Source organism: Puma concolor, chromosome A2 (assembly GCF_028749965.1).
Source record: "Puma concolor isolate L17-30 chromosome A2, mPumCon1.1.hap2, whole genome shotgun sequence".
Lineage (NCBI taxonomy): Eukaryota > Metazoa > Chordata > Mammalia > Carnivora > Felidae > Puma > Puma concolor.
Genome location: NC_141668.1, coordinates 34,065,792 through 34,091,685, shown reverse-complemented (window position 1 = coordinate 34,091,685; position 25,894 = coordinate 34,065,792). Strand labels below are relative to the sequence as shown.

Below are 25,894 nucleotides of genomic sequence, written 5' to 3'. Positions count from 1 at the left end.
TCAATTATCTTTTTTTTTTCCAAAATTTTATTTAATCAAGTATCTTTTCTAACTGTACTTCCTAACTGCACTTACCCAGGGGTACCTTAAATCATTGCATTTTGTAGGTCTTCCTTTAATAATGCTTATGTAGGGGCGCCTGGGTGGCTCAGTCAGTTAAACATCTGACCTCAGCTCAGGTCATGATCTCATGGTTCGTGAGTTCGAGCCCCACATCACGCTCTGTGCTGACAGCTTGGAGCCTGGAGCCTGCTTTGGATTCTGTGTCTCCTTCTCTCTCTGCCCTCCCCAACTCATGCTCTGTCTCTGTCTCTCTCAAAAATAAATAAACATTAAAAAAAAATTAAAAATAAATAAATAAAAATGCTTATGTAGGGCTCCTGGGTGGCTCAGTCGGTTAAGCTTGGCTCAGGTCATGATCTCACAGTTTGTGAGTTCACCGTGAGATCAAGCCCCACGTTGGGCTCCAGGCCAACAGCTCAGAGCCTGGAGCTGCTTCAGATTCTGTGTCTCCCTCTCTCTCTGGCCCTCCCCTGCTCGCACTCTGTCTCTCTTTCAAAAATAAATAAATGTTAAAATATAAAATAAAAATGCTTATGTTATTTTCAAATACAAATACAGACTTACACACATACAGAAATAAACACTAAAGAGGCTAGAGATATGAACAAAATTGCATATATACTCACAAGCTCATGCATAAAACCACATATATGTATGCATATATCTGAATATTAAGCAATAGTTTAATATTTTAATTTAATAATTTAATTTAATAGTTTAAACTTTTGTTTAATATTGGTGACAAGACTGTAACATCCATTATGTAAAAGAACTAGCTTTTTGTACTTTTGTTGGCCACAATAAAAATTATACTGGATTTTGAGTTTTCTGCTATAAATCTGGCCAGTGCCAAATCTCAGGGAAAGAAGAGCTTTTATTTTTCAGGTTGATAAAAAGTTCTCACTTCTTATGCTTTCCAGCAGGGTTAATCTTTAGTCAGTATTTTTATGTACAGCTATGTGTATCAAGTTTGACTTAGGTCAAAAATTATCTTTCCTAATAAACAGAACTCCAATTTTTAATTTATGAATTCATTCATGTATATTTCCTGCTGTAGAAGTTAACCTCTGTTGATATATCATACAGAGCTACCCAACACTCTCAAGATAACACATCCATGTTTATAAAAGCTATGTGCAAAAATGGTTAATTAATTCTTTCTTCCTACAACTCTTGACTTTCTCACATTCTCTCCTTCCCTCCTCTCTCCTCCTCACCCCTTCTTTCTGTTCCCCCAACACTTCTTTTCTTCTCCCTCCATGCTCATTTTCCCTGTGTATAAAGCAAAAGTGCTTAGTAATTATTAAACATTAATAACACTGGCACTAACTGGCCGATGATTTACTGTTAAAGACATGCTTTATGGCATGTTATTCCCTCTAAAGTTCATGTCCCCTCAACCCAAGCTTCACACCCTGCTCCCTTACCACAAGCAGCTATATTGTCAAGGTTGTTCTAAAGAATGATAAGGTAGCCATAAAGCAAGGTTTATGATTTTTCCTATCTACAAAGTCACAGGAAGCTCAAATGTACTCAGCAAATATTGCAAAATTGCAAGGAACCATTAAATGTAACACTCCACCCTTTTCTTAAAGTTCTCCCCCTCTTTAATGTAATAAATGTATTCTCAAGTCAGAATTAATGAACTTTATGTTAGCAGTTCCTCTTTAACAACTTCTGGTTTGTCTGGCTCAGTTGAACCATATTAGGGTGGCGTTTAGGTGCATTTTAAAAAAATAAAATGGTAAACATTTGTGTGAGAAGTGCATCCATCACATTGGGTATAGAATGCTTTTCTTAATAATAAGTTAATCTTTATTGCACACTTATTATAGCATTACTTTGACCCTCTCTAGTATTCTTTATCTAAGTATTTTCAAAGTGCTTTACAATCTCAAACAGACCCAGTACATGCACAGAGTTCTTTGAAGATGGCATTTGCCTTTCTGACCAGCATTGTAAAGGAAATTACCCTAAAGAGTAAGTATCTGTTTGAGTAGGTATAATAACCACAAAATGCAAATTCCTGGGCTCTTCCCTAATTCATCTGAGTAAGAATAGGTACAACGTTGTTAACAAGCTCCCCACGTGATTCTGAAATAATCGGTCTACATACTTCACTTTGAGAACCAATGGTCCACATATTTTATTTTATCTGTAGATAAACTCTGCTGTCAGCTCAGGTCATGATCTCACAGTTCATGAGTTTGTGCTCCTCATCGGGCTCTGTGCTGACAGGTCGGAGCCTGGAGCCTGGTTTGGATTCTGTGTCTCCCTCTCTCTCTTCCCCTCCCCTGCTCATTCTCTCTCTCTCTCTCTCTCTCTCTCTCTCTCTCTCTCTCTCTCTCACACACACACTCTCTCCAAAAAATAAATAAATATTTTAAAAAATCTTAGTCATCAATTTTTATTTAAGAAGTCAAATCATGCCCAGCATCTTAATGTCACTGAATGATTTCCTGTAACAATTTTTGTGGATAGCTCCAAAGGAACTCAAGCTATGTGCAAATAAAGAGAAAATAGCATTTGTCTCTGTGCACAGGGCTTCTCTAAGCAACACTGCTTGTTAAACTCATGATAGTACCAAGTGGCATAACTTTTTTTTTGGATTATAATTTTCACATGAAAGAAAATGTGCTGTGAAGGCTGAAAACCAACACCCTTAAGGCAAATATATTACCAGATTTGAGTGCCCTTACTAATCAGCAAAGATAAAGTTTAACTATGTATACAAAACAAAGTGTTTTATATTTAATCAAATAGAAAAAGCCAAACACTAATAAAGAAATCTACAAATGATCAATAAACTAGGCAATCAGAGCAAGTACTCACGTTAGGAACAGGATGTTGGTATTACTAATATATTTGATCTTAAAATAATGAGCTTATTCACAATTCTATTCAATCTATCCCCACTATTTTGTTTCATTTGAAACTTAGCAATTTCCTATTAATTACACTCTCTAAGAAACTTATGAAATTATCCACATGTACACACATTTTTCTTCACAAATGGCTTCATTCCAGAAAAGGAGTCTAAATATACTAGCTCAGAACCTCAACTCTTTTCAGGTGTGGAAATCTTTTCTTTTCTTTTCCTCTCATTTCTTTTCTTTTCTTTTCTTTTCTTTTCTTTTTCATGCTTTTTAAAAGGTAGTCTGTACCACTAGTGTCCATTCTGGATAGGAAACAATTATATGATAATATTCCTGTTTTCTAATTGCATTATTAGGGGCCTGGACAAATTCTAAGTGGAACTTTATTTTATTGTTATTTTAGAGAGAGAGAGAAGGGTGGCAGAGAGAGAGAGAGAGATGAAGAGAATCCCAAGCAGACTCCATGCTTAGTAAGGAGCCTGGCAGAGGGCTTGATCGCACAAACCTGGGATCATTACCTGAGCTAAAATCAAGAGCCAAACCAACTGAGCCACCCAGGTGCCCTCTAAATAGAACTTTAAAAAAAATTTTTTTTTTAGTGTTTATTTGTTTTTGAAAGAGAGAGGGAGGGAGGGAGAGACACAGAGCTCGAGTAAGGGAGGTGCAGAGAAAGAGGGAGACACAGAATCTGAAGCAGGCTCCAGGCTCTGAGCTGTCAGCACAGAACCCAATATGGGGCTCAAACTCATGAACTGGGAGATCATGACCTGAGCTGAAGTCAGACCCTCAACCGAATGAACCACCCAGTCGCCCCTAAGTATAACTTTTTACCAAATCTTTCCACCATTATTCTTCTACAAAACCCCAACTTTCAAGTGGTTACTGTGATGAATGTGGTATGTACTTTTCCGATTTATTTAAATGAATATGCATCCATTTATACATGTACTTATCAACAAACAATACTTAACAGTTTTGTTTGTGTAGTTTTAGAATTTGTGTAAATGGTATACTTTATATACATCATTCTTCAACTTGCTTTCTTTGCTCCTATTACCTCTTTGAGGTCTAGACATGCTACTTACATGTAGAAATTTGTTTCATTCTTTTTAACTGTTATATTATAATCCTATATCACATTTTATTTACTCATTGTGATACCGATGAACATTTAGATTGTTTCAAGATTTTACTTAATACTGTGATGAAAATCTTTCAACATTTCTCTTTGCACATCTGCAAGAGTTTCTCTGGTATGGATATCTAGCAACTGAATTTTGGTGTTTTAGGGTATATGTGCACATTTCCAATTTTACTGGATACTGCCAAATTGTACTTTAAAGTAGCTGTATCAGTTTATACCATCACCAGTCATTTATGAGTGTTCCCATTGACTCACATCTTGAAATCTCTTGTTATTGACAGAGACTTTAATTTTTGGCATTCTAGTTTGTAAAAAGTCCTATCTCTCTCTCCCTCTCTGTCTCTGTCTCTCTCTTTTCTAATTTGTAGTTCCATGATGGCTGGTGAGATATTTTCATGTTTGTTTGTCGTTCTGATTTCATATCCTTTGCCAATTTGGGGGGGTAAGGTATTGCGGTGGTTATGAGATATGCCTTATGGATCACTGTTGCAGGAAGCGGATCTGAGAAATGGCCCCAGTTGCCATACATTGAAATCCTCCACTCACTGAGTTTGTCTTGAGACTTCAAGTTGCACAGGCAGCTTCCCATGAATGATTGAGTGTGGCAGGATACAGAAGCAGATTTGTGTTTAGAGGACGTGGGACTTACTTAGTAACTTGTTTTGGTTCAGAGATTCCCAGATGGCTTTTCAAAAGTTTGTTAGATTCAGATGGTGGTCTAGGGTCTTTCCACACAACCTTCTGGACTTCTCTCCTTCACTCAGGGGTTGGACTTGGACTAAGGTCTCACATATCTCTCAGCCTCCCTGCTTTCTTTCCTATTTCCTTTTACACCAGTATTTCCCCTAATAAAATCATTACATATTTAATCTGTCTTAGTTTAAGAGGAGAGATCTTCAAAATTAAGATCAAAACTGATAATTAATTGCATACGTTGTGTTAGAAAAGTTTTTATCTTTTAGCAATGCATCCCTTGACAGCATTTTAGTGGTATGTAAAATACCATTGTCTTCTTTTTTAAGTATGGTACATCTACCAGAGGTTATCACCACTGCTATCCAAAATTAAAAACCTAAGAAAACCTCTCTTAACCTAGAGAAACTGGGTGATTTGCTAGCAAGATATAAATGATCAAAATTTCTTTCAAAGCACAAAAAGACTTGAAGGCGTGCCTGGGTGGCTCAGTTGGTTAAGTGTTGGCTCAGATCATGACCTCACCATTCCCGAATTCGAGTCCCATATCCGGCTTTGTGCTGACAGCTCAGAGCCTGGAGCCTGTTTCGGATTCTGGGTCTCCCTCTCTCTCTCTGCCCCTCCCCAACTTGTGCTCTGTCTCTCTCTCTCTCTCTCTCTCAAAAATAAACATTAAAAAAAGACTTGAATAGACATATTGCCACTATAAAGCTGGCTTTGTGTCTACTACTTCAAAAGGCATTATCATTAGATGATTTTATAATTGAACTGTATCTCACCCTTAAGTAATATACAATTCCTATATTATTTAAACTATACCAAACCATAGAAAAAGATAGAAAGCTCTTCAACTAATTCTCTTTTTTTTTAAATTGAAGTGTAGTTGACATACAATATTATATTACTTTCAGGTATAAAACATAATGATTCAACATTTATATGTATTATGAAGTGATCACCATGATAAATGTAGCTACCATCTGTCATCATACAAAGTTGTTATGCATTACTAACTTTATTCCCTATGCTGTACATTGTATCCCTGTGTCTTAAAGTTTCTACCTTTCAATCTCCTTCACCTATTTTGCCCATCCCCCATCCCTCTCTCTTCCAGCAACCACCAGCTTTTTCTCTGTATCTGAGTCTGTTTCTGTTTTGTTCATTCATTTTTTTATTCCATATATAAATGAGATCATGAGTACTTGTCTTAGTGTCTTATTTTACTTTTTGTATTCCCACCAACCATGCACGAGGGTTCCCTTTTTTCCAATTCATTTTCTAAAGCCAGAATAGTCTAGGACCAAAATCTGAAAAATAATATAAAAAAATAAAACTACAGTTAATCATACTTATGATATAGATATTTAAGTAAAATGTTATCAGATGAAATATTAATGAATAGATTCCAGCATGATATAAGAAATGATAAAATATGACAAAGAAAGGTTTATGATAGGAATGCAAAAGTGCTTCAGTGTAAAGAAATCTGTAAATACAGCATAATTTGTTATATGGACAAGGAAGAAAACCATATAGCAAGGTCAGTAGATGCTAAAAGTGTACATAAAAATCAGCAGTCATTTGTAATACAAATTTAAAGTAAAAATAGAAGTAGAAGGAACTTCATAAATACAGTAACTTTATTTTAACCCAACATCCCAAAGTAAACCTTATTTTTAATGCTGAAAAGTTAATGCTGTTTGTCTTAAAATAGGGATAATATTGTGTTCATGAAAAGGCTGTTTATCCAAAAAAACCCAAGAAGTTCTAGCAAAGAGCAAACAAACAGAACACAGAAGTCTGTTAGAATTAATAAGGGAATATAATAAGATGTCTGGACAATAGATAAGCATACAAAAATAACTAGCTTTTCTTCACACAAGCAAGAGTTATCAAGGAGTAAAAATAGAAAGCTATTCAATTCACAATCGTAGAAAATAATAAATACTGAAAGATAATGAAATACTGAAAGATAATGGCAGGAATGTAAACTGGTGCAGCCACTATGGAAAACAGTGTGGAGGGTCCTCAAAAAAAATTAAGAATGGAACTACCATATGACCTAGCAATTGCACTTCTGGGTATTTGACTAAAAGGAGTGAAATCTCTGTCTTGAAAAATATCTGTACCCCCACGACTACTCCAGCATTGTTTAGAATAGCCAACACATGGAAACAACATAAGTGCCCATAAACAGATGAATGCATAAAGAAAGTATTTTGTCTGTCTGTCTATATCTACCCACCTACGCATATATCCAATGGGATATTATAACCCTAACCATAAAAAAAGAATGAAATCTTCCATTTGCGACAACATGAATGGAACTAGAAGGTAGTATGCTAAGTGAAATCCACCAGACAGAGAAAGACAAATACTGTATGATCTCACTTAGTGGTGGAATATTAAAAACCTGAACTCATAGATATAGCAAACAGAGGGGTGGTTTCCAGAAACAGAGGCAAGAGAGAGTGAGAGGGTGAAATGGATGAAGGGGGTCAGAAGGTACAAACTTACAGTTTTAAGATAAGTAAATCCTGGGGATGTAGTGTAGAGCAAGGTGACCATAGCTAACAATACTGTAACGTACACTTGAAAATTACTAAGAGAGCAAATCTCGTAAGTTCTTCTCACAAGAAAAATATATTTGTAACTATATTCAATTATATCCCAATTTAAAAGTATTAGGGATAAATCTAATGGGAAACTTATAGGACATAGATGAAGAACATTGTAAGCTCTTATTGAAAGGTCTAAAACATTATCTGCCTTGGTTTATCTTTTTGAACTTTCAATTTCTTTATATTTAAAATGAGGATAGGGGGGCGCCTGGGTGGCGCAGTCGGTTAAGCGTCCGACTTCAGCCAGGTCACGATCTCGCGGTCCGTGAGTTGGAGCCCCGCGTCAGGCTCTGGGCTGATGGCTCAGAGCCTGGAGCCTGTTTCCGATTCTGTGTCTCCCTCTCTCTCTGCCCCTCCCCCATTCATGCTCTGTCTCTCTCTGTCCCAAAAATAAATAAACGTTGAAAAAAAATTAAAAAAAAATAAAAAAAAAATAAATAAATAAAATGAGGATAGGGCTGTGATGAATATTGTAAAAGCTAATACATGTAAAGTGCTTAAAATGGTATCTGACATATAGTAGGCACTCAGTATTCTTTAGCTATTATTATTATTACTATTGGTGTTATTGATATTGTTATTATATAGAAGACTATAAACAAAAAGTCAAAACATTTATGAATAATAATTGTTTGTCAGATATTAAATCATACTTAACTCTATTAAATGACCAAAACCAAAAATACTAGTATAGGAATAGAAAATAGATCAGAGGAACCAGAAAGCCCAGAAATAGATCTTATAAAATATGAGAATTTGATATATGGTAGATGATAGATGAATTCAGAGGAAAATTATTTATTTACTAAATCATGACTGTTATTCAACTAAAAGGAAAAAAAGTTAGATTCATATCTCATACCATTGTACAAACAAAAATTGTCCCTTGAATATATTTTTTTGAATTTTGTAAGAGTAATAAACATTTTAAGAGAAAATTTAGAATATTATATGAATAACTTAGGTTAGTACTGGGGCGCTTGGGCGGCTCAATCGGTTGAGTGTCTGAGTTCAGCTCAGGTCATGATCTGACGGTTTGTCAGTTCAAGCCCCCTGTCGGGCTCTGTGCTGACAGCTCGAAGCCTGGAGCCTGCTTCAGATTCTGTGTCTCCCTCTTCCTCTGCCCCTCCCCCACTCGCACTCTGTCTCTCTCTCAAAAATAAATAAACATTAAAAAAAATTAAAAATAAACAAATAGAATAAAAGTGAAGTAGTACTTTTTAACCAATATAGGAATTCTAGATAAATAAATTAACTTCATGAAAATGAAAATTTTGCAAATGACATAGTGTAAACATAGTGAAAACAGAAATAGCAGAAAAAAATTAGTATCTGTAGCATACAGAGACAAATGAGAGAAGTTTGGCTGAAATAGTCTGTTCTTTATTGTCTTAAGAAAAGAAAATTAATGAGATAAAATTGCATTGTGCTCTTTGGACATTTAAATTCAGAGGGAAAGTGGAAATGATAATTCATGATCTTCTATTGTTTCTTGTTTTCCCCTCCACTTTTCTGGTCTCTTTTAGTCTGCCAATATCTTCTTGCCTCTTTCTACAGGTATCTACTTCTTCTGATACTATTGCTTTCCCATTTTCTTTCTCTACTTTGTACACATTTCTTCATTTCCTTTTCTTATATGTACCCATTTCTTTGTTGCTTGATGTTTGGTTATCTGCCCTTTCTTCATTCCCTCTTTCTCTCTTCCTTCATTCCATAAATCTTTATTGATGCTCGTACTAGGCTAAGATTTTGTATCCTCTACATTCATATTCTATCCCCTAAGTGAAACTGTGACATAATCATACCATCAACATAACTACTGATATTTCTAAATTTAAACACTTTTAAAAGCTTTTAACTGATTTAACTAATATGGTGTTGAATTCAAATTTGGGGAACTGAAAACTCCAATAGTTTCAGCATCTACTGGCTTTTTAATAGCTTCCTTTATAAATCTGCTTCCTTTATAAAAAGCCTGCACTCAATATATTCACATAAGGCAAACTATTCTTGATTTTTCTTACTCCAAAGGATTTATTTTTTAAAAGAGAATGGGATTGGAGGGAAGCAAATATGGTACAGGAGAAAAGAAATACACACGTCAGTTTTCTTGCTAATTGCTCTAAATCAAGTACAGAGGATGTGCTTCATAGCACAGCTGAGTAAAGGCATAAAGACCAAGAAGTTCCTGGAAGTGCTTCTTCAGTGAGGCTGAAGATTTCAGACTCTAGAGTGTGGAATTTAGCTAGAGTCCTTGGTTTTGGATAGAATCCTAGATATATGGCTTGGCTCATGAGTTGAAAAAAATCATTTAGTTCAGTAGAAAGAAATGAAGCACTTTCTTTGATATATCTCATAACTATGAAGGTCCTTCTCATCTGTAGGGCTACTGGCTGTCAGTGACTTCTCTGTGTGTGATATTTCTCCAATGCCAGCATAGTCAATTCCACTGAGTCCTACTGAATCTCCTCCAAAATGTCAGCACTTTTTATCTCAGAACTTTGGTTCCCCTAGGTCAGGAGTACTAACATTAACAGTTCTTTGGGGGTAATGGTTCTAGCCTACAGGAGCTGCAAAATCATTTTTAATATAAATGAATATTTGTTAATTTACCTGCTTTGTAAGTTTAGAGTTTTGTGTATGAAGTTCTATAAACTTTCATAAGGTAGACAACAGAAACAAATGGATAACAGAAGTAACCATTTTGACAATTTAAATATTGATAATGGTGGTGGTAGGTCAAGGAGAGATGGTGGATTCTTCTTGATTGTTAAAGAAAAGGAGGCATAGTATAGAAATGCTTTTTTTTAGTGGAGGGAGAAAGAAGAAAGTGGTAACAAAAGAAAAGAGCAGATATTTGGGGGTGAGAAGAGCACAGGGAGAGTAACTTTTTTTGAACTAAAGGGAGAGTGTTACCTGTCTAACTCATTCTTCATGTCTCAGGCCACTTAATCACTTCCAAAAAGCCTTGTAGAATTTTCTATATTGTATGGATACTTCTGTTCTCTGTACAATTAATTTGCCATTTAATTGGGTACTGTTTTGTAACCTGTCTTAAAAGGATTAATTAAGTCATTGGGATGTTATTTAGCATTCTCCGGGATTATTCTCCAAGGACTATTTGTTATAAATTCTAATCTCCTTTTACAATGTCTAGCATGTTTGTTGCCTTGGAGAAGTTATTAACTGGGAGAAAGAATGTTATGCCCCCTGTGGAAAGGTGGTGATGACAGGAGAGACAAAGTAGATGGCAAAGCACATGGGGCTGAGTTGCTGAGGATGGATGGGGAAGAAGCCTGTGGCGGTGGGTGGATGAGAAAAGTATGGAAAGGAATTGCCTTTTATTCTCGGTCATCCACTGAATATGCTTAGGTACTGCAGGGGATGGGAGTAGTGTTCTTTTAGTTTTTCTTGTTAGGTGTATTCGTGTCTGGAGATTTTCTTTTAGAAGAATGAGTCGAAATTGGAAAGTAATGCATTTTAGCATGTTGATAGTACTTGAGTTTGTGTAACAAATCTATGGATTATATACACCCGTGTTTACACGCCCATAAATATACATATGGTTTACCTTTTGATATTTTCCAATTCTTATTTCATGATCATGAATGAAATTCTAGAGGTTAAAGAAAAAATTACTTCTAAAATTTCAACCATGTTTTGACCAATTGAAGTGGATGTGAAATAATTGAGAATGAAATGTTTTAAATTTTGGCTGTGGTTAAAGCAACAGTCTGATATATGATTACATTTGAAGGAAAGTATACCTTTCAAATTCATAAATATACTAACAATTCCTCTCTAACTTCCCTTTTTGGATAATAGGACATTTCCAAGTTTGCAGAGAAGGATAATATCGTTCTTGGAGAGGGTGGAATCACACTGAGTGGAGGTCAGCGAGCAAGAATTTCCTTAGCAAGGTGAATATCTGATTATTGGTTCAGTGAGCTTTTGTTGTAAATATGCCCGTAAAAATTATAGATATTGCTCTATTTTTTTATATTTTGTTTCTGGAATTGAAAAATGCCTGGGGTTTTATAATTAGCAGGTTAAGAATCACCTTTATGAACTATAGATAAGGATTTACTATTCATATTTGATAAAGGTTATGGCTTTTTCAAAATGCATGCTCTTAGTTTGGTGTCTGTATATTTGTTGCCTTATGGTATGCTTTACTACAAATAGAAAACTCAGGAATTCTGCACAACACAAGGAAAAAAAAGTGTTTCTTTTAAGTTGATCAGGGGGTCCCCACTCACCCACCCCACAACGTACTCACCTGCTTTAAACTTCTGTTTATACTTCTTGGTTTAGAAAAACCTAGATTTTCAAATTTTCAACATAATTAACAATTTCATAACAAAAATATCAAGGCAAATGATGTCACTTGGCTTAAAGTCTATAATCTTTAAAGGAAAAATAAGTAGGACAAGCACATCTAACATTGTAGGGGACAGTGAAGTCCCTTGGTAGAGACATTCTTGGTTTAAGCGTCTTGAGCTGTCGAAGAGAAGTACATAAAGTTAATTTGTGGCAAGAAGAAAACTTTGTGGTTAAACTAGAACTTTCAGTTTAAAAAGTTGTTGGTGAGATGAGATGTCAAATGTTCCTCCAGTTTTATTTGAATAGAATTCTTCTCACTGTGTTGCCAAAGTTGTCAACAACAAATCACATTGACTGATTGATATTTTGGCTCCTTTCCCTTACTTTCTCCTGCTTTCAAAGTCTGGAAGAGTAAACTAACTTATGGAGCACCTGCAATTGCCTGGTATTATTCTAGGCTTAATGTATGCATGTGTAATTTTACTTAATCCTCATATCCTCCTGCAAAGAGAAAATTGTTCTCCTCACTTTATAGAAGAGATCATCAGATAATTGAGGCTGTTAGAGCTTCACTTGTAAAAACTATACCAGGAAATGGTAAAGTCACAATTTGAACCAGGTCCTCTGGACTCTTGGCATTAAACCATGACTTGATTTGGGGATTACTTGTGAAGTAATAAATCAGTAGGTATCAATTATTCACAGACAAGATAATGGCTTCTAAATAAATAGAAATTGACTAATCTTTGAGTCAAAGTAAGACTTATCTTAAACATTCCATTTCAAAACTTAAGATATGCTATGTGGTGTCTAGGCATTTAACATAGGCTTGAGGCTGTATTTACAAAACTTTAAAATTTGGTTTTATTTATAAGGTGCACACAATTTGAGCTACTATTGAAAATAATTATTCTGATTGGAATGTGTCACATCACGTGTTGTCCAGTTTTGGGTTGTGAATATATTATTTCCAATTCTTGAGAAACTGTGGTCATAGATGTAAAGGAGAGAGAGAAGCAAGACAGAGCAGGGGGCAGTGAAAGACCTTGAGGGTGTATTTTGATAGGGGTCTTTTATCTAGTTCTTGCATGTTATCTTTAAAAATAATTTATACTGCAAAAGTTCTTTAAAAAAATTTTTTTAATGTTTATTTTTGAGAGAGAAAGAGAGACAGACAGACAGAATATGAGCAGGGGCAGGAGAGGAGCAGAAAGAGGGAGAGACACGAACATGAAGCAGGTTCCAGGCTCCCAGCTGTCAGCACAGAGCCTGACATGGGGCTTGAACTCATGAACTGTGAGATCACGACTTGAGCTGAAGTCAGAGACTTAACCAACTGAGCCACCCAGGTGCCCCTATGTTGCAAAAGTTCTTTTAGATTTCACTTTGCCTTTTTGCCATTTCTAGTTTTTAATTGAATACAATTTTTGCAGAAAATACCAAGAGTTATACATAAACCCTGAATCCTATGCATGGGGTAAGGGTAGTGCTACTAACAACCACACCTGAAAAGCTTAGATGTTATGAAGATTTAATCTCATTTCTATTAACATGAGACTATATCTTCATCTTATTACTGTTCTAAGATCACTTTAATGAAGATTTTACTTGCTCATAAAATTTTTATTTATGGGGTGCCTGGATGGCTCAGTCAGTTGAACATCTGACTCTTGATTTTGGCTCAGGTCATGATCTCAAAGTTCTTAGGATTGAGCCCTGTATTGGGCTCTATGCTAACAGTGTGGAGCCTGCTTGGGATTCTCTCTCTCTCTCTGCCCCTCCCTGCTCATGCTCGCTCGCACTCTCACTCTCTCAAGATAAATAAACATTTAAAAAGTTTATTTTTTAATTTATTTTTGTTTCAAGTTTTTATTTCAATTTATTGAAATAAAAATTTATTTAAATATGTTAGCATATAGTGTAATATTGGTTTTAGGAATAGAATTTAGTGATTCATCACTTACATATTTTTAACTTAAAAAATCAAATGGATATGGGTGTACATTTTTGTTGTGAATTATTTATCCTTTCTTGTTTGGAATTCTTATAAATATGGTACAGAGACTGAAACTACATGGAGCAAAATCCAACAGTAATATTACAGCCACAATACCAAAATTTTTTGGTAGCAGTCAACACTGAAAGACACTTAACATTTCTTTTTATCTCATGCTGCTATTTAGTTGCTGTCTCTGACATTTTATAGCATTGAAACAGTCCATTTTCTTTTTTGCTTTCCCACCAACATGCAAGATCTTTGAGGGCAGGGACTATGTAATTTTTACCACTGTATTCCCAGCACATAGCATGGTTCTTGACTCTAAACAAATACTATTATTAAATATTTTCTTTTTTCAAGGTAGTATTTTAAATTGTATGGTCTGGTGTGATTCAGTTTGTTAACTTCTGCTAGTTTATATCATTTGCATTTAGCAAAGCCAGTTTAATCATTCTTGAAATGTTGTGAAAACCCATAAAAATCTTTTAAGACTTACCCTTTTGATTCTCATTTAAAATTATTTGTACTAAATGGCATGAGATATTTAAAAATATAATTTAATTTCCATATTCTTTTTAGAGCAGTGTACAAAGATGCTGATTTATACCTGTTAGACTCTCCTTTTGGATACCTGGATGTTTTAACAGAAAAAGAAATATTTGAAAGGTATGTTCTTTGAATAATTTATAATGCTCATGCCATGCTAAAAGAGAAGAAAGCACAACTATACCATCATAGGTGACATTTTACCCTTGAGAAATATGGCCACCATTGTGGTAGAATGTGACATAGCACTCACCCAAATCTGATTTTCCCTTCACAGTGAAGACTCAAAATCACTTCCATTAAAACCTGTTCTGACCACATAGTAAACCAATTTCTTCCATTGCTATTGTCAAAACAATCACTATCTATGTAGTTTTTACATTATTATTGCCTTGTGGCATATATTATTTTAAATGGTTATTGTGCTTAACATTTTTACTTTTTTGTGTTAGTATTTTATTCTGTCTTCTCCTTAGATAGGATGTCTCTTAGAAAGTAAACAAGCTGAATGTTTTAACGTAGGTGAATGCTCAGACTATTTATATACCTCAATACTTTCTATAGAACCTCTTCCTTGGTTACACAAAACTAGGGATTTTCATTTTATTGGAGCTCCTACTAGGGCACAATGTATGTAAAGTTCCTAAGAGGAACAGTTTTACAACTTGATTTCAGTTTCAAAATGATTTCATGAGCTATAAAGTAGTTTATTAAGAGAATTATTATACTTTTCTGAAATAAAGATTTTAAGCAATGAGGATGTAGAAGTCTATGTCTATAAAATGGCTGTATTACCCCTAGAAGCACCTTTCCTACAATTTAAATTTAATACCTAAGATTTTTACAATCCTGTAATTGTGATAAGTAACTTATTACTAATATACACTTTGTTAGCTACATTAGTATGTTAAAGTATAATCTAGAATGATGCCTCTTTTTATACAATATATAATGTATTAATATCTAAAAGAAAGTGGCCTCTCTTAGATGGTTCTAGTCAGGATTTACTTTTAGACTAAAGGGAAATTATATTAGAGGAAGGTTAAATTTATTATTCAGTTCTCTGGTTTGTTGCTTTTTTTTTTTAATAAATTAGATTAGTCTTAATATAAGCTCTTGAGAACTAAATTTGTGGCCATCTTAAAATGTAAAAGGAAATTAATAGAAAATGTAAAGAACAGGAAAGCTCTGACATTTTAGAAGACACAGAATTGCATACACCCCTCTCCCCAGGGATCTTTAAAGGTTATCTAACAATTCTCTCATTTTCTGTATGAACAAACCAAGACACAGAGGGTTGCCAATTTGCTCAAAGTCCAACATTTATTTAATATCAGATATTTAATTTCACTCTAGGTCTGTTAACACTCAATTTTATGATTTAGCATACTCTAATAATTCAGTAATATATTTCATGCTGTAATAATGAAAGAGGCACCAAATTAATTGCAATTTTAACTTTTAGAGTATTTTAAGTATAATAATGACATTGTATGATAGATGTTTTACACAAGAATACATTAATAAAATGTTACAATGCAATATATAGACTTGTAATAAAATTCTTATACAATTGATATCTTATTTTTATCTTTTTATATTCTTAAAGCTGTGTCTGTAAATTGATGGCTAATAAAACTAGGATTTTGGTCACTTCTAAGATGGAACATTTAAAGAAAGCTGACAAAGTATTAATTTTACATGAAGGTAGCTGCTATTTTTATGGGACATTTTCTGAATTACAAAATCTACGGCCTGACTTCAGCTCCAAGCTCATGGGATATGAGTCTTTTGACCAGTTTAGTGCAGAAAGAAGAAATTCCATCATAACTGAGACTTTACGGCGTTTCTCATTGGAAGGAGATGCGGCAGTCTCCTGGAATGAAACGAAAAAGCAATCTTTTAAACAGACTGGAGAGCTTGGTGAAAAAAGGAAGAACTCTATTCTTAATCCAATCAACTCTATAAGGAAATTTTCAATTGTTCAAAAGACTCCGTTACAAATGAATGGCATCGAAGGAGATCCTGATGAGCCTTTAGAGAGAAGGCTGTCCTTAGTTCCAGATGGCGAGCAAGGAGAGGCTGTCCTGCCTCGAAGCAACATGGTCAATGCTGGCCCCACACTTCAGAGACAAAGAAGGCAGTCTGTTCTGAACCTGATGACCTCTGTGAACCAAGGTCAAAGCATTCACCGAAGGACAACAGCATCCACACGAAAAATGTCACTGGCCCCTCAGACAAACTTAACTGAAATGGATATATATTCAAGGCGATTATCTCTAGATAGTGGCTTGGATGTAAGTGAAGAAATTAATGAAGAAGATTTAAAGGTATGTATAAATTATCAGTGTTTTTTTGTTTGCAACAGAGTGCAACTGAGTGAAATGCAGTATATAGTGTGATATAAAACTTACTCAAATAATGGGTTTAAGGTGGATATTATTTTAAGATTCAGAAAGTCCAGAATCCATAAATTATATAAGCAACTTCAAAATGTACAAGAATGAACTATATTTCCTTTGGCCATGGGTGTATCTCTTCCTATAAAAAATAACGTAAGGGCTAGTATTGGGTCCTTTACTAGGCCAGTAATCAATTAGAAAAATTATAAATTATAATGAATCTGCTTTGTTACTACCTTAAAATCTCTGTGGAAAGAAGTGGAGTATAAATAAATATATAAACAAATAATAGCTTCAGTTATTTAGAGGCCAAGAAGTATTTCATATGCAAGTAGTCTATGTAAGGTATGTAAGCATCTAGTCTCTTGACAGGACTAACTCACATTCCGGCTTATACGTCATTCTTACCTTAATTTAGAGTGGGCTTTCTTTTATCTTTTAAATTTGCTTTGAAGTTTGTTCTCTGGACAGATTTCTCTTAAAGAAGGTTTATGAAACTCAGCATATACTATGCCAACCTTCAGGTAGAAAGCCTTTTATATTATGTTTTAAAGAATAAAATGCTTTTATTCTTCAAATAGGAAGCAATATACAAGAGGAGGGGTTTTGTTTATTGTGTTTTGGGTTTTATTAGAAAAATTCCTCAAGTGCCTGGGATGAATCAGGCCGCATTTTAATGAATTGCCATATTTAGTACATAGATCATTTAAGAGTAGTATGATTTTGGTTAAGGTACAAGTCAGTTCACATCTTTGGACCAATTTTTCCTCTTCTGTAAAATGAGACAACAGCAAAGGTGATATCTAAAATACATACTTTCAGTATTTCTGTAATTTTACAAAGGTTTTCTAAGGGATAGTTTTTCTGTATGGTTTCATATCAATCTGAATGAATTTCTCAAATGTAAGCCTATAAATTTAGTTGTAAAGAATGATCTCTGTAACTGATAATAGTTCCTTTTAAAAAAAAAAGTTTATTTATTTATTTTGAGAGAGAGAGAGAGAGCACGTATGTGCATGTGCATGAGCAGGGGAGGGGCAGAGGGAGAGGAAGAGAGAGAGAACCCCAAGCAGGTTCTGCATTGTCAGTGTAGAGCCTGAAGCAGGGTTCATTCCCAGGACCCTGAGATCAGGACCTGAGCTGAAATCAAGAGTCCAGATGCTTAACTGACTGAACCTCCCAGATGCCTTGATAATAGTTACTACTTACTGATCACTCCTAATGTCAGTCACTCCACTACCCTAGAAAGTACATATCTTCATTTACAGATTAAAAAACCCCTAAAGTTTAGAGAAGTCCCGCTGCCTAAACTCAGGCAGCTCCCAGGAAGTCAATAGTGGAGCTTAGATTTAAATCCAGGTTTATTTGTTTCCAAAAATCTTTACATCTTAGTCAAATGCTCTACCACTGAGCTATACCCCTGAAAAGTCTTTACATCTAATTAGTTTGCTACGTTCCGAAGTCTTTACATCTAATTAGTTTGCTACGTTCCGATTTCATAGGAACCCCTTTTAGAGTTCCTGGGGATTCTCTTATGAATTTTGTTGACTTCAAAAGAAACAAAAGTATCTTTTCCTTTGGTACTATCTGGAACTGCTCTTTCTCAAATTTTCGAAATGCATTTACCAAAGGACAAATAAAAACTTTCAGGGAGGGGCACCTGAGCGGCTCAGTCGGCTAAGCATCTGACTTTGGCTCAGGTCATTATCTCAGTTTGTGGGTTTGAGCCTTACATCGGGCTCTCTTCTGTCAGCACAGAGCCCGCTTGGGATTTTCTAAATCCCTCTCTCTCTGCCCTCTCCTGCTCATATGTGTTTGCAGGTGCTCACGCATTCTCTCACTCTCTCAAAAATAAATAAACATTGAAAAAATATTAAAAAAAAGATTTTCAGGGAAATATACTGAAGATTAGAATTATATAACAAGTCATGGGGCGCTTGGGTGGCTTAGTCGGTTAAGCATCTGACTTTGGCTCAGGTCATGATCTCATGGTTCATGAGTTTGAGCCCCACATCGGGCTCTGTGCTGACACCTCAGAGCCTAGAGCCTGCTTTGGATTCTGTGTCTCCCTCTCTCTGCCCCTCCCCCACTCACACTCCTGCTCTCTCTTTCTCTCTCTCTCTTTCTCTCTCTCTCTCTCTCTCTCTCTCAAGAATAAATAAACATTAAAAAAAAAGTCATATCTGGAAAGAGAGAGGAACCTTCAAACATCAGCTGGCCTTCATGTCTATTAGCAAACTTCTATAGCCAACAAAATTCCAAACTGTTTGTCCGTGGAGCCCTGAAGAAATAAGTTAAATCAAGAAGAGTTCTAGGAAAATTCAGTTTGATGGTGCAATGTATTTGATAGAAGGTGTGACACTGTTAAACATTAAAATGGTGAAATTGTCTAAAGCTGGTACAGTTATATAATCAGTGATATACTTCCAGAATTTTGAAAACTTACAGCATTTCTCATTTTTCAAAAAGCTGTGTTGCTTCAGTGGACATTATACTGGTTATAGAGTGACATCACACATGTCATTCATAGTGGTTTATATTTGTTGAAATTTGTTTACCTAGGAATACTAGTATTCCTTTATTTCCAAGATTCAAAATAAAACCACGATGGTCGTGTGAAACGGTGTTGTCTCCTTGTAGTAACCATGATTCTTTTTTTTAGGAGTGCTTTTTTGACGATGTTGAGAGCATACCACCAGTGACAACATGGAACACATACCTTCGATATGTTACTGTCCATAAGAGCTTAATTTTTGTGCTAATTTGGTGCTTAGTTGTTTTTCTGGCTGAGGTAAGAATTTTCTGTTGTAAAATATTACTGTGATTTAAAGTTACATTAAGAATAGTTTGGAAGGGTATATACATAGATATGCACACACATACACATACACACATAAATATATATGTATATTTGTAATTTTAAATTTTGTTTGCTTATTTAGTCTTTAGAGAGAGTGTGAGGAAGGGAAGGGCAGAGAGAGAGAGAGAGAGAGAGAGAGAGAGAGAGAGAGAGACAGAATACAAAGCAGGCTCCAGGCTCTGAGTTGTCAGCACAGAGCCTGACATGGGGCTCGAACTCATGGACCATGATCGTGACCTGAGCTGAAGTTGGATGCTTAACCGACTGAGCCACCCAGGCACCCCAATATATTTGTAATTTTAAATTACATAATTATATGTATAGATTCATATAATTCTTCTATTGCCATTTTACTCTTTCATACATAGCATATTATATATATGCTCTTTATATATGCTAGGATTATCTCTCTTTCCATATATTGTATATATGCTCTTTATATATGAAGAGCTTTTAGTAGAGAGGTTCAAAACCTACAAAAAGAAGAATGGATTTATATACATTATATGGATTGAAATTAAACAGTGAAAATTATTCTGTACTAGTTTTAAATTCATTTGACTCTAGCTATTGCATTTTTGAATATGCAAGTGATGAATCACCGCCTTTAAATGACTTTGTCTTCACAGAATGAAATATGTATTAGTGGCTTAGTAACCATATGAAACAATCCTTTCAGAGATCCAGATCTCCCTCTTGCTTACAGAATTTGTCTGTATTCAGCACCACTATCTTGGTCTCTTTGCCCACCCCTGCTGTCCTTCACAGCACCACATTAAAAAAACAAGGGAGGAAAGTGCAAACAGCACAGTAGGCTGCAAGTACAATCCCATGAGGACATAAGAAGTTCTCAAAGCTGGATGGTGGATGAGGCTTCTCTCTAAATGAGGAACAGCCACCTAAATGCCAAAAGGGGCCTGGCGGAGAATGTCTGTGGGCGAAGTGGCTTTGAGGCTGAATGGAAAGCATGTACCCTCCAGTTGTCTACTGGGGCCAACTGAAACCCGGCACCAGCAAAGGACTTATCAAGAGGGAATTTAAGATCATTTTTGCTAAGTCTTTGTTTACTGAGATAAGATGGAAATCCAGGGTTTTTTCTGTAAAATTTTCCTATTTTTAAATGTGGGTAGTTGATTAAATAAAAACAAACTAATGAAACACTACATGGGCCCAACAAAACACACATGTGGATTGGATTCAGCCTGTGAATGACTATTTACTCTAGATATTTATTTCAGGGAACACCACTGGCTGTGCCCTAATATACAAGCTAAATCTAACATACAGGCCCATACTGTCTTCAGGGAAGGAGTGACTCAGGTGAAGAGCCGCCTCTCCTGAGGCAGTATAAATGTACATGTAGTTGAAACCCAATCTTACAGCTACATGTTTTTTCCTATTGTTGGGATATTTCTAACCTCAGTGAAGGGGTCTACATAAAATATCATCACTTCTCCCTGATCAGGTAAGATAGTGTTAAATATCTTAAGGCATATAATAAAAAGTTGTGCATACTATTTCATCTGTAAACCATCAGTTTCCATTTGATCTTTAAGTTGTGGTGGTATCTCTTTTTTTGCCCCATCATTTAAATTAATAAACCAAATGGAAGCTTGATGTGAGTTGCAGTATAGTACAATACCAACTATGGCGTCACACTGACTTGGCTGTGACCTTGTGTTAACACTATGAAACGGAGCAAGGTAGTTAGCAACACTGAGCCTCAATTTCCTCATCTACAAAATGGCGACTGCAAAGTGTGGCATGCCACATTTAATCTCAAACCAGCCTTTCATGACTGTTGATGATTTAAACCTCTGCATCTAAAGGTCACATTCTTAATTGTCCTCAGTTTATAGAGTTATATAGTACCAGCTTCCCAGGTCCTTTCTTGAGTTAAGAGACATCATGGTTATAAAGCATTTAATGTAGGGCTTGGCATATAGTGACCAATGCTAGTTGCTGTTCTCATTAATATCCTCAATGTCATACCATTATTATTAAGCTCAAGATAGTCTGAGGTAAACAAGTCTATAACCAAGATATAATGAAAGTTCAATAATCCCTTTTATACTTTAAAATACTCCAAATATATAAATAATATACTATATAATATACTTTATACTCCAAAAATATGGAGTTGGGTAATTTGACACTCTCACATAAGTGTATTATTTATTACAAGAGTAATAAAATTTGCTTTGAAGTGTATTTTATATTTACCTCATTAATCTCTGCCAGTCATGCAAATGACCAACCTTAATGTGAATGAAACCTATTCCTGTGCCACATTTAATCTCAAACCAGCCTTTCATGACTGTTGATGATTTAAACCTCTGCATCTAAAGGTCACATTCTTAATTGTCCTCAGTTTATAGAGTTACATGTTACATAAGAAAAAAATGGGCCTATCTGAATGTGGTGATGATTTATTTTAATGTATAGGACCTTTGTCCTATGCAGCTCCATGGAATTGAGCTTATGTACCTTTCAAAATAGTGTATAATTAATTAACTAATTAGTGGTTGAGCTCTGAGCTGCTGCACATGTGTATATTATTACTAGCTCACTTAATCACGGAGATAGTGGTCTTTTGTCTTCAAGCTAGAAACTAAATTGCAAGACGATATAAATTATTAGTGGAGCTCCCACAGTTATTGCAAAAAAATATCTTTTAGATGGGAAAAAAAATTGATAATGCCATTTTCTAGGCAAGAAATAATATAATGTGATGAGACTTTTTGGCCAGTGTCCTGGGACCATTGTCAATGAACTGGCTCTCAAAATTTTGAATAATAAAACCTTGGTGATAGTAGACAAATAGCAATTGTTTTAATTATGTGCACAGTTATAAAGCTACATAAGTCATTCACTAATGTTCAGAATTCTGTCAACTTCTTTGAATCAAAATTTACACTTTTTCTTCTAGACTAAGCTTCTTAACACCAGTGTGCCCTTTTCTCGTTAATATTGATGTATCTCATTAGTATTCATCATGGTACAGATGCTAATCCAGGAAGATAGTTTAGTTCTTTTAGTTCATCATGATCAGAAAACCTGAAGAAGGTTAAGATATTTCTTCCTTAATGACAGTGATTTATCCATTTTTAGTTTTCAGAGGCACGATACTTCAATTTAGATTTTATGATTTTATCGGGTTGGTTCAATATGCTTCCCATTTTTATTCAGAGTGCTAAACTGAAAAAGACTTGTTGATTTATTCAGTTCGTTACTATATATCATTAATATGTTATTTTGATAAGGGAGTCAGTCTACCTTTTTATTTTTATACCATTTTTTCTACTACAGAGCACTATTTTCTCTAAGTTCTTAGATAAGTTCAAGGATATTGGCTATAAAATTTCTATTATGTTGGTCTTTCTAGTGCTTCTGCTTAGCAGTGCATTTACTGAGTAGTTAGAGAAGAAATGCAAATAATAGAGTAGGAGACAGTTTCCTGCTTCTTACAACAACCAGAGGGGATTGTTGATTGGAGTATTTCAAGATCCTATGTTTAGTGTTTTCATTCTGTAATTTTGTAAAAAATATTTATTTTACTTTTGAGACAGAGACTGCAAGCAGGGGGAGGGGCAGAGAGAGAGAGGGAGAGAGAGAATCCCAAGCACAGAATCCCAAGCTGACAGTGCATAGCCAGATACGGGGCTCGAACTCATAAATCCTGACATTGAGACCTGAGTTGAAATCAAGAGTCAGACGCTTAACTAATTGAGTCACCCTGGTGCCCCTCATTCTGTAATTTTTAATAAATGTGTCACAGTACTGCTGTATCCTATTTCTTTATGATTTATCTTCTCTTTGTTAAGAAAGAAGCCCTGACTGGATTTACATTCCTAGTGAAGTGGACATGTATTATACTTCCATAATACTTCTGCTATAAATGATTAATAATCATCCTTTCAAAGCAGCTTTACTTAGCATGGGTCTGTGTTTTAGGGCATGATTTGATCTGCGAAGCATTGAAATCTATGTATTAAGTCATGACAAGGTGTCACTTTACTATTACTGCCTGCCATTCATTCAGCCATTTACTTATTCAACACATATATTTGGAGTTCTTGTAATATGTCAGGCATAATTCTGTGTATATGTGTGTAGTGAAGAACAAAATGAAACATACAGGTGGAATACACGAATGCACTTATGTTTATAATGTTAACACAATACTTATAATGTTGTGCTCCATTGGTAAAAACTCAAAATACCAGTAGTAGTTTAATAGGCATTCACTTACACACAGATCTCATTTCATGACTTAGGAGGTAGCTCTGAGTTATGTGTATGTAAAAACTTGTAGAATGAGTTGATTTGGTTTTAACTTTACATAATATGACACGTCATCTGCTTTTTCAAATGTGTTGTCTATAATTTTCTCTCTGTTGACATTTGTGTTTTTAAGTGTCCTCTTATTCATCCATTCCTTTATTTATTAAATACAGATTTATTGAGTGCCTACTGTTACCAGGTATTGTACTGGGCACTGGTGATACACAATGGTAGAGAATAAATGGCTCTTTCCTGCTCTTATGAAACACATTCTGAGGGAGGAGATAGACAATAAATGTGTTTGGATGGAAATAATCACAGAATGTGATAAGCACCAGAAAGGAAATAAACAGTGATGAGCGAGGGGGGCTGTCTGAGAAAATTACATTTATTTGACACCTAAAAGATAAGGAGTCAGACATGTAGAGACTGGAGCAAATGCAAAGGTCTTGGCTCTTAAAAACTGAGAATAAACTGAGGGTTGATGGGAGGTAGGAAGGAGGGGAAAGTGGGTGATGGGCATTGAGGAGGGCACCTGTTGGGATGAACACTGGGTGTTGTATGGAAACCAATTTGACAATAAATTTCATATTTAAAAAAATGCAAAGGTCTTGGAAGAGTTTGGTCAATGATGGAAATTAAGAGGAGGCCCATAGCTGGGAGGTGAGAGGGAGTGGGAGAGGGAAGGGAGTAGCAAGTGATGATATTAGAAAAGTAGACAAGAATGAGATTTGTGGGACTATTGACTATAGTAAAGAGCTTAGGTTTTATTTTAAATGCAGTAGGAACATCCAGAGTGTTGAGAACCTTAAATCATATTTAAAGGCCTCTGCATTTATTCTGCAGTGAAATAGTCTGGAGTTCTTCATGTAGAATGTTGGAATTATACTTTGTTTGGTCATATTCACAATTTTTTAGCCTTTTATATACCTGGCCTTATTACATCGCCCTTGGCAATTTTCTTCCCTTTTGCACTTATTTTCTTTAGTTGTAAAAAATCAGACTTGTATCTGGCCATGTTATGTTATGGTGGGGTTCCTCACAGGTTCTTGCTCTTGCTTAACATTGCATCTTCTTTTTGAAACCATACTGTTAGAGTTTTGCTACAGACACAATCAACCTTTATCTATCATGTCTCCTTAGATGTTTACTAATTCATTTAGCAAATAAGTATTTCAAATATAGGCATTTGCCTTCTTTTTCTATATGTATATGTTATAATGTTCTACCCCTACACTCCATGGTGTTTTTTAATCATGTAGACAAATTATCTACATAATTTAGATTCTGACCTATTTACTAAATACTGGCTACTTCTTTTCCATCTTGGGATCATTTGCACAGTTCATGAATTATCGCCTTGGTCATTCACGGAGCTGTCCTTAGAGAATTCCATCCTCAGATTTTAGATACCCAATATGGATATATAATAAACACTCTGTGTACACCCTTATGTAACTAATAGTTATTATAATCTATGCATGCATTGTCCAATACAGTAGCCACCAGCAATGTATGACCATGTAAATGAAATGAAATTAAGTAAAATAAAAAAAAATTTAAAATTAAATTCCTCAGTCATACATACTAGCTACATTTGCAGTGATCAACTGTCCTATATGATAAGTGGAAACAATGTTGAACAATGCAAATATAGAACATTTTTATTATTATAGAAAATTCCTTTGGAGAGGGCTTATTTAGACTGTACTGTTTTCTATGTGATAAGGAATGAAGTGTATAACCCTGAAAATTATTTTTTTTATTTTTTGTTAACATTTTATATTCATCTTTTTGAAAGAGAGAGAGAGTGAGAGAAAGAGAGAGAGAGAGAGAGAGCAAGTGGGGGAGAAAAGAAAGGGAGGGAGACACAGAATTTGAAGCAGGCTCCAGGCTTTGAACTGTCAGCACAGAGTCCAATGTGGGGCTTGAACCCATGAACTGAGAGATTGTGACCTGAGCTGAAGTCAGACACTTAACCAACTGAGCCACCCAGGCATCCTAATACCCTGAAAATTAAAAAAAAAAAAAAAAAAAAAAAAAAAAAAAAAAAAAAAGACCTTTTGCTTTTACCTTTTAAGGA

The 25,894-nt window shown here is 35.1% G+C and overlaps 1 protein-coding gene across 2 annotated transcripts in view; it reads left to right on the top strand.

Annotated features, from left to right (window-relative positions):
• Positions 1-25,894, top strand: part of CFTR (CF transmembrane conductance regulator) — a 189,096-nt gene that overhangs the window by 85,947 nt on the left and 77,255 nt on the right. For both annotated transcript variants that reach the window (XM_025929698.2, XM_086691782.1), the window contains exons 12-15: positions 11,223-11,317; positions 14,299-14,385; positions 15,875-16,595; positions 19,330-19,458. In XM_025929698.2, coding sequence (XP_025785483.1) covers positions 11,223-11,317; positions 14,299-14,385; positions 15,875-16,595; positions 19,330-19,458 — 1,032 coding nt within the window. The remainder of the gene's footprint in view (positions 1-11,222; positions 11,318-14,298; positions 14,386-15,874; positions 16,596-19,329; positions 19,459-25,894) is intronic.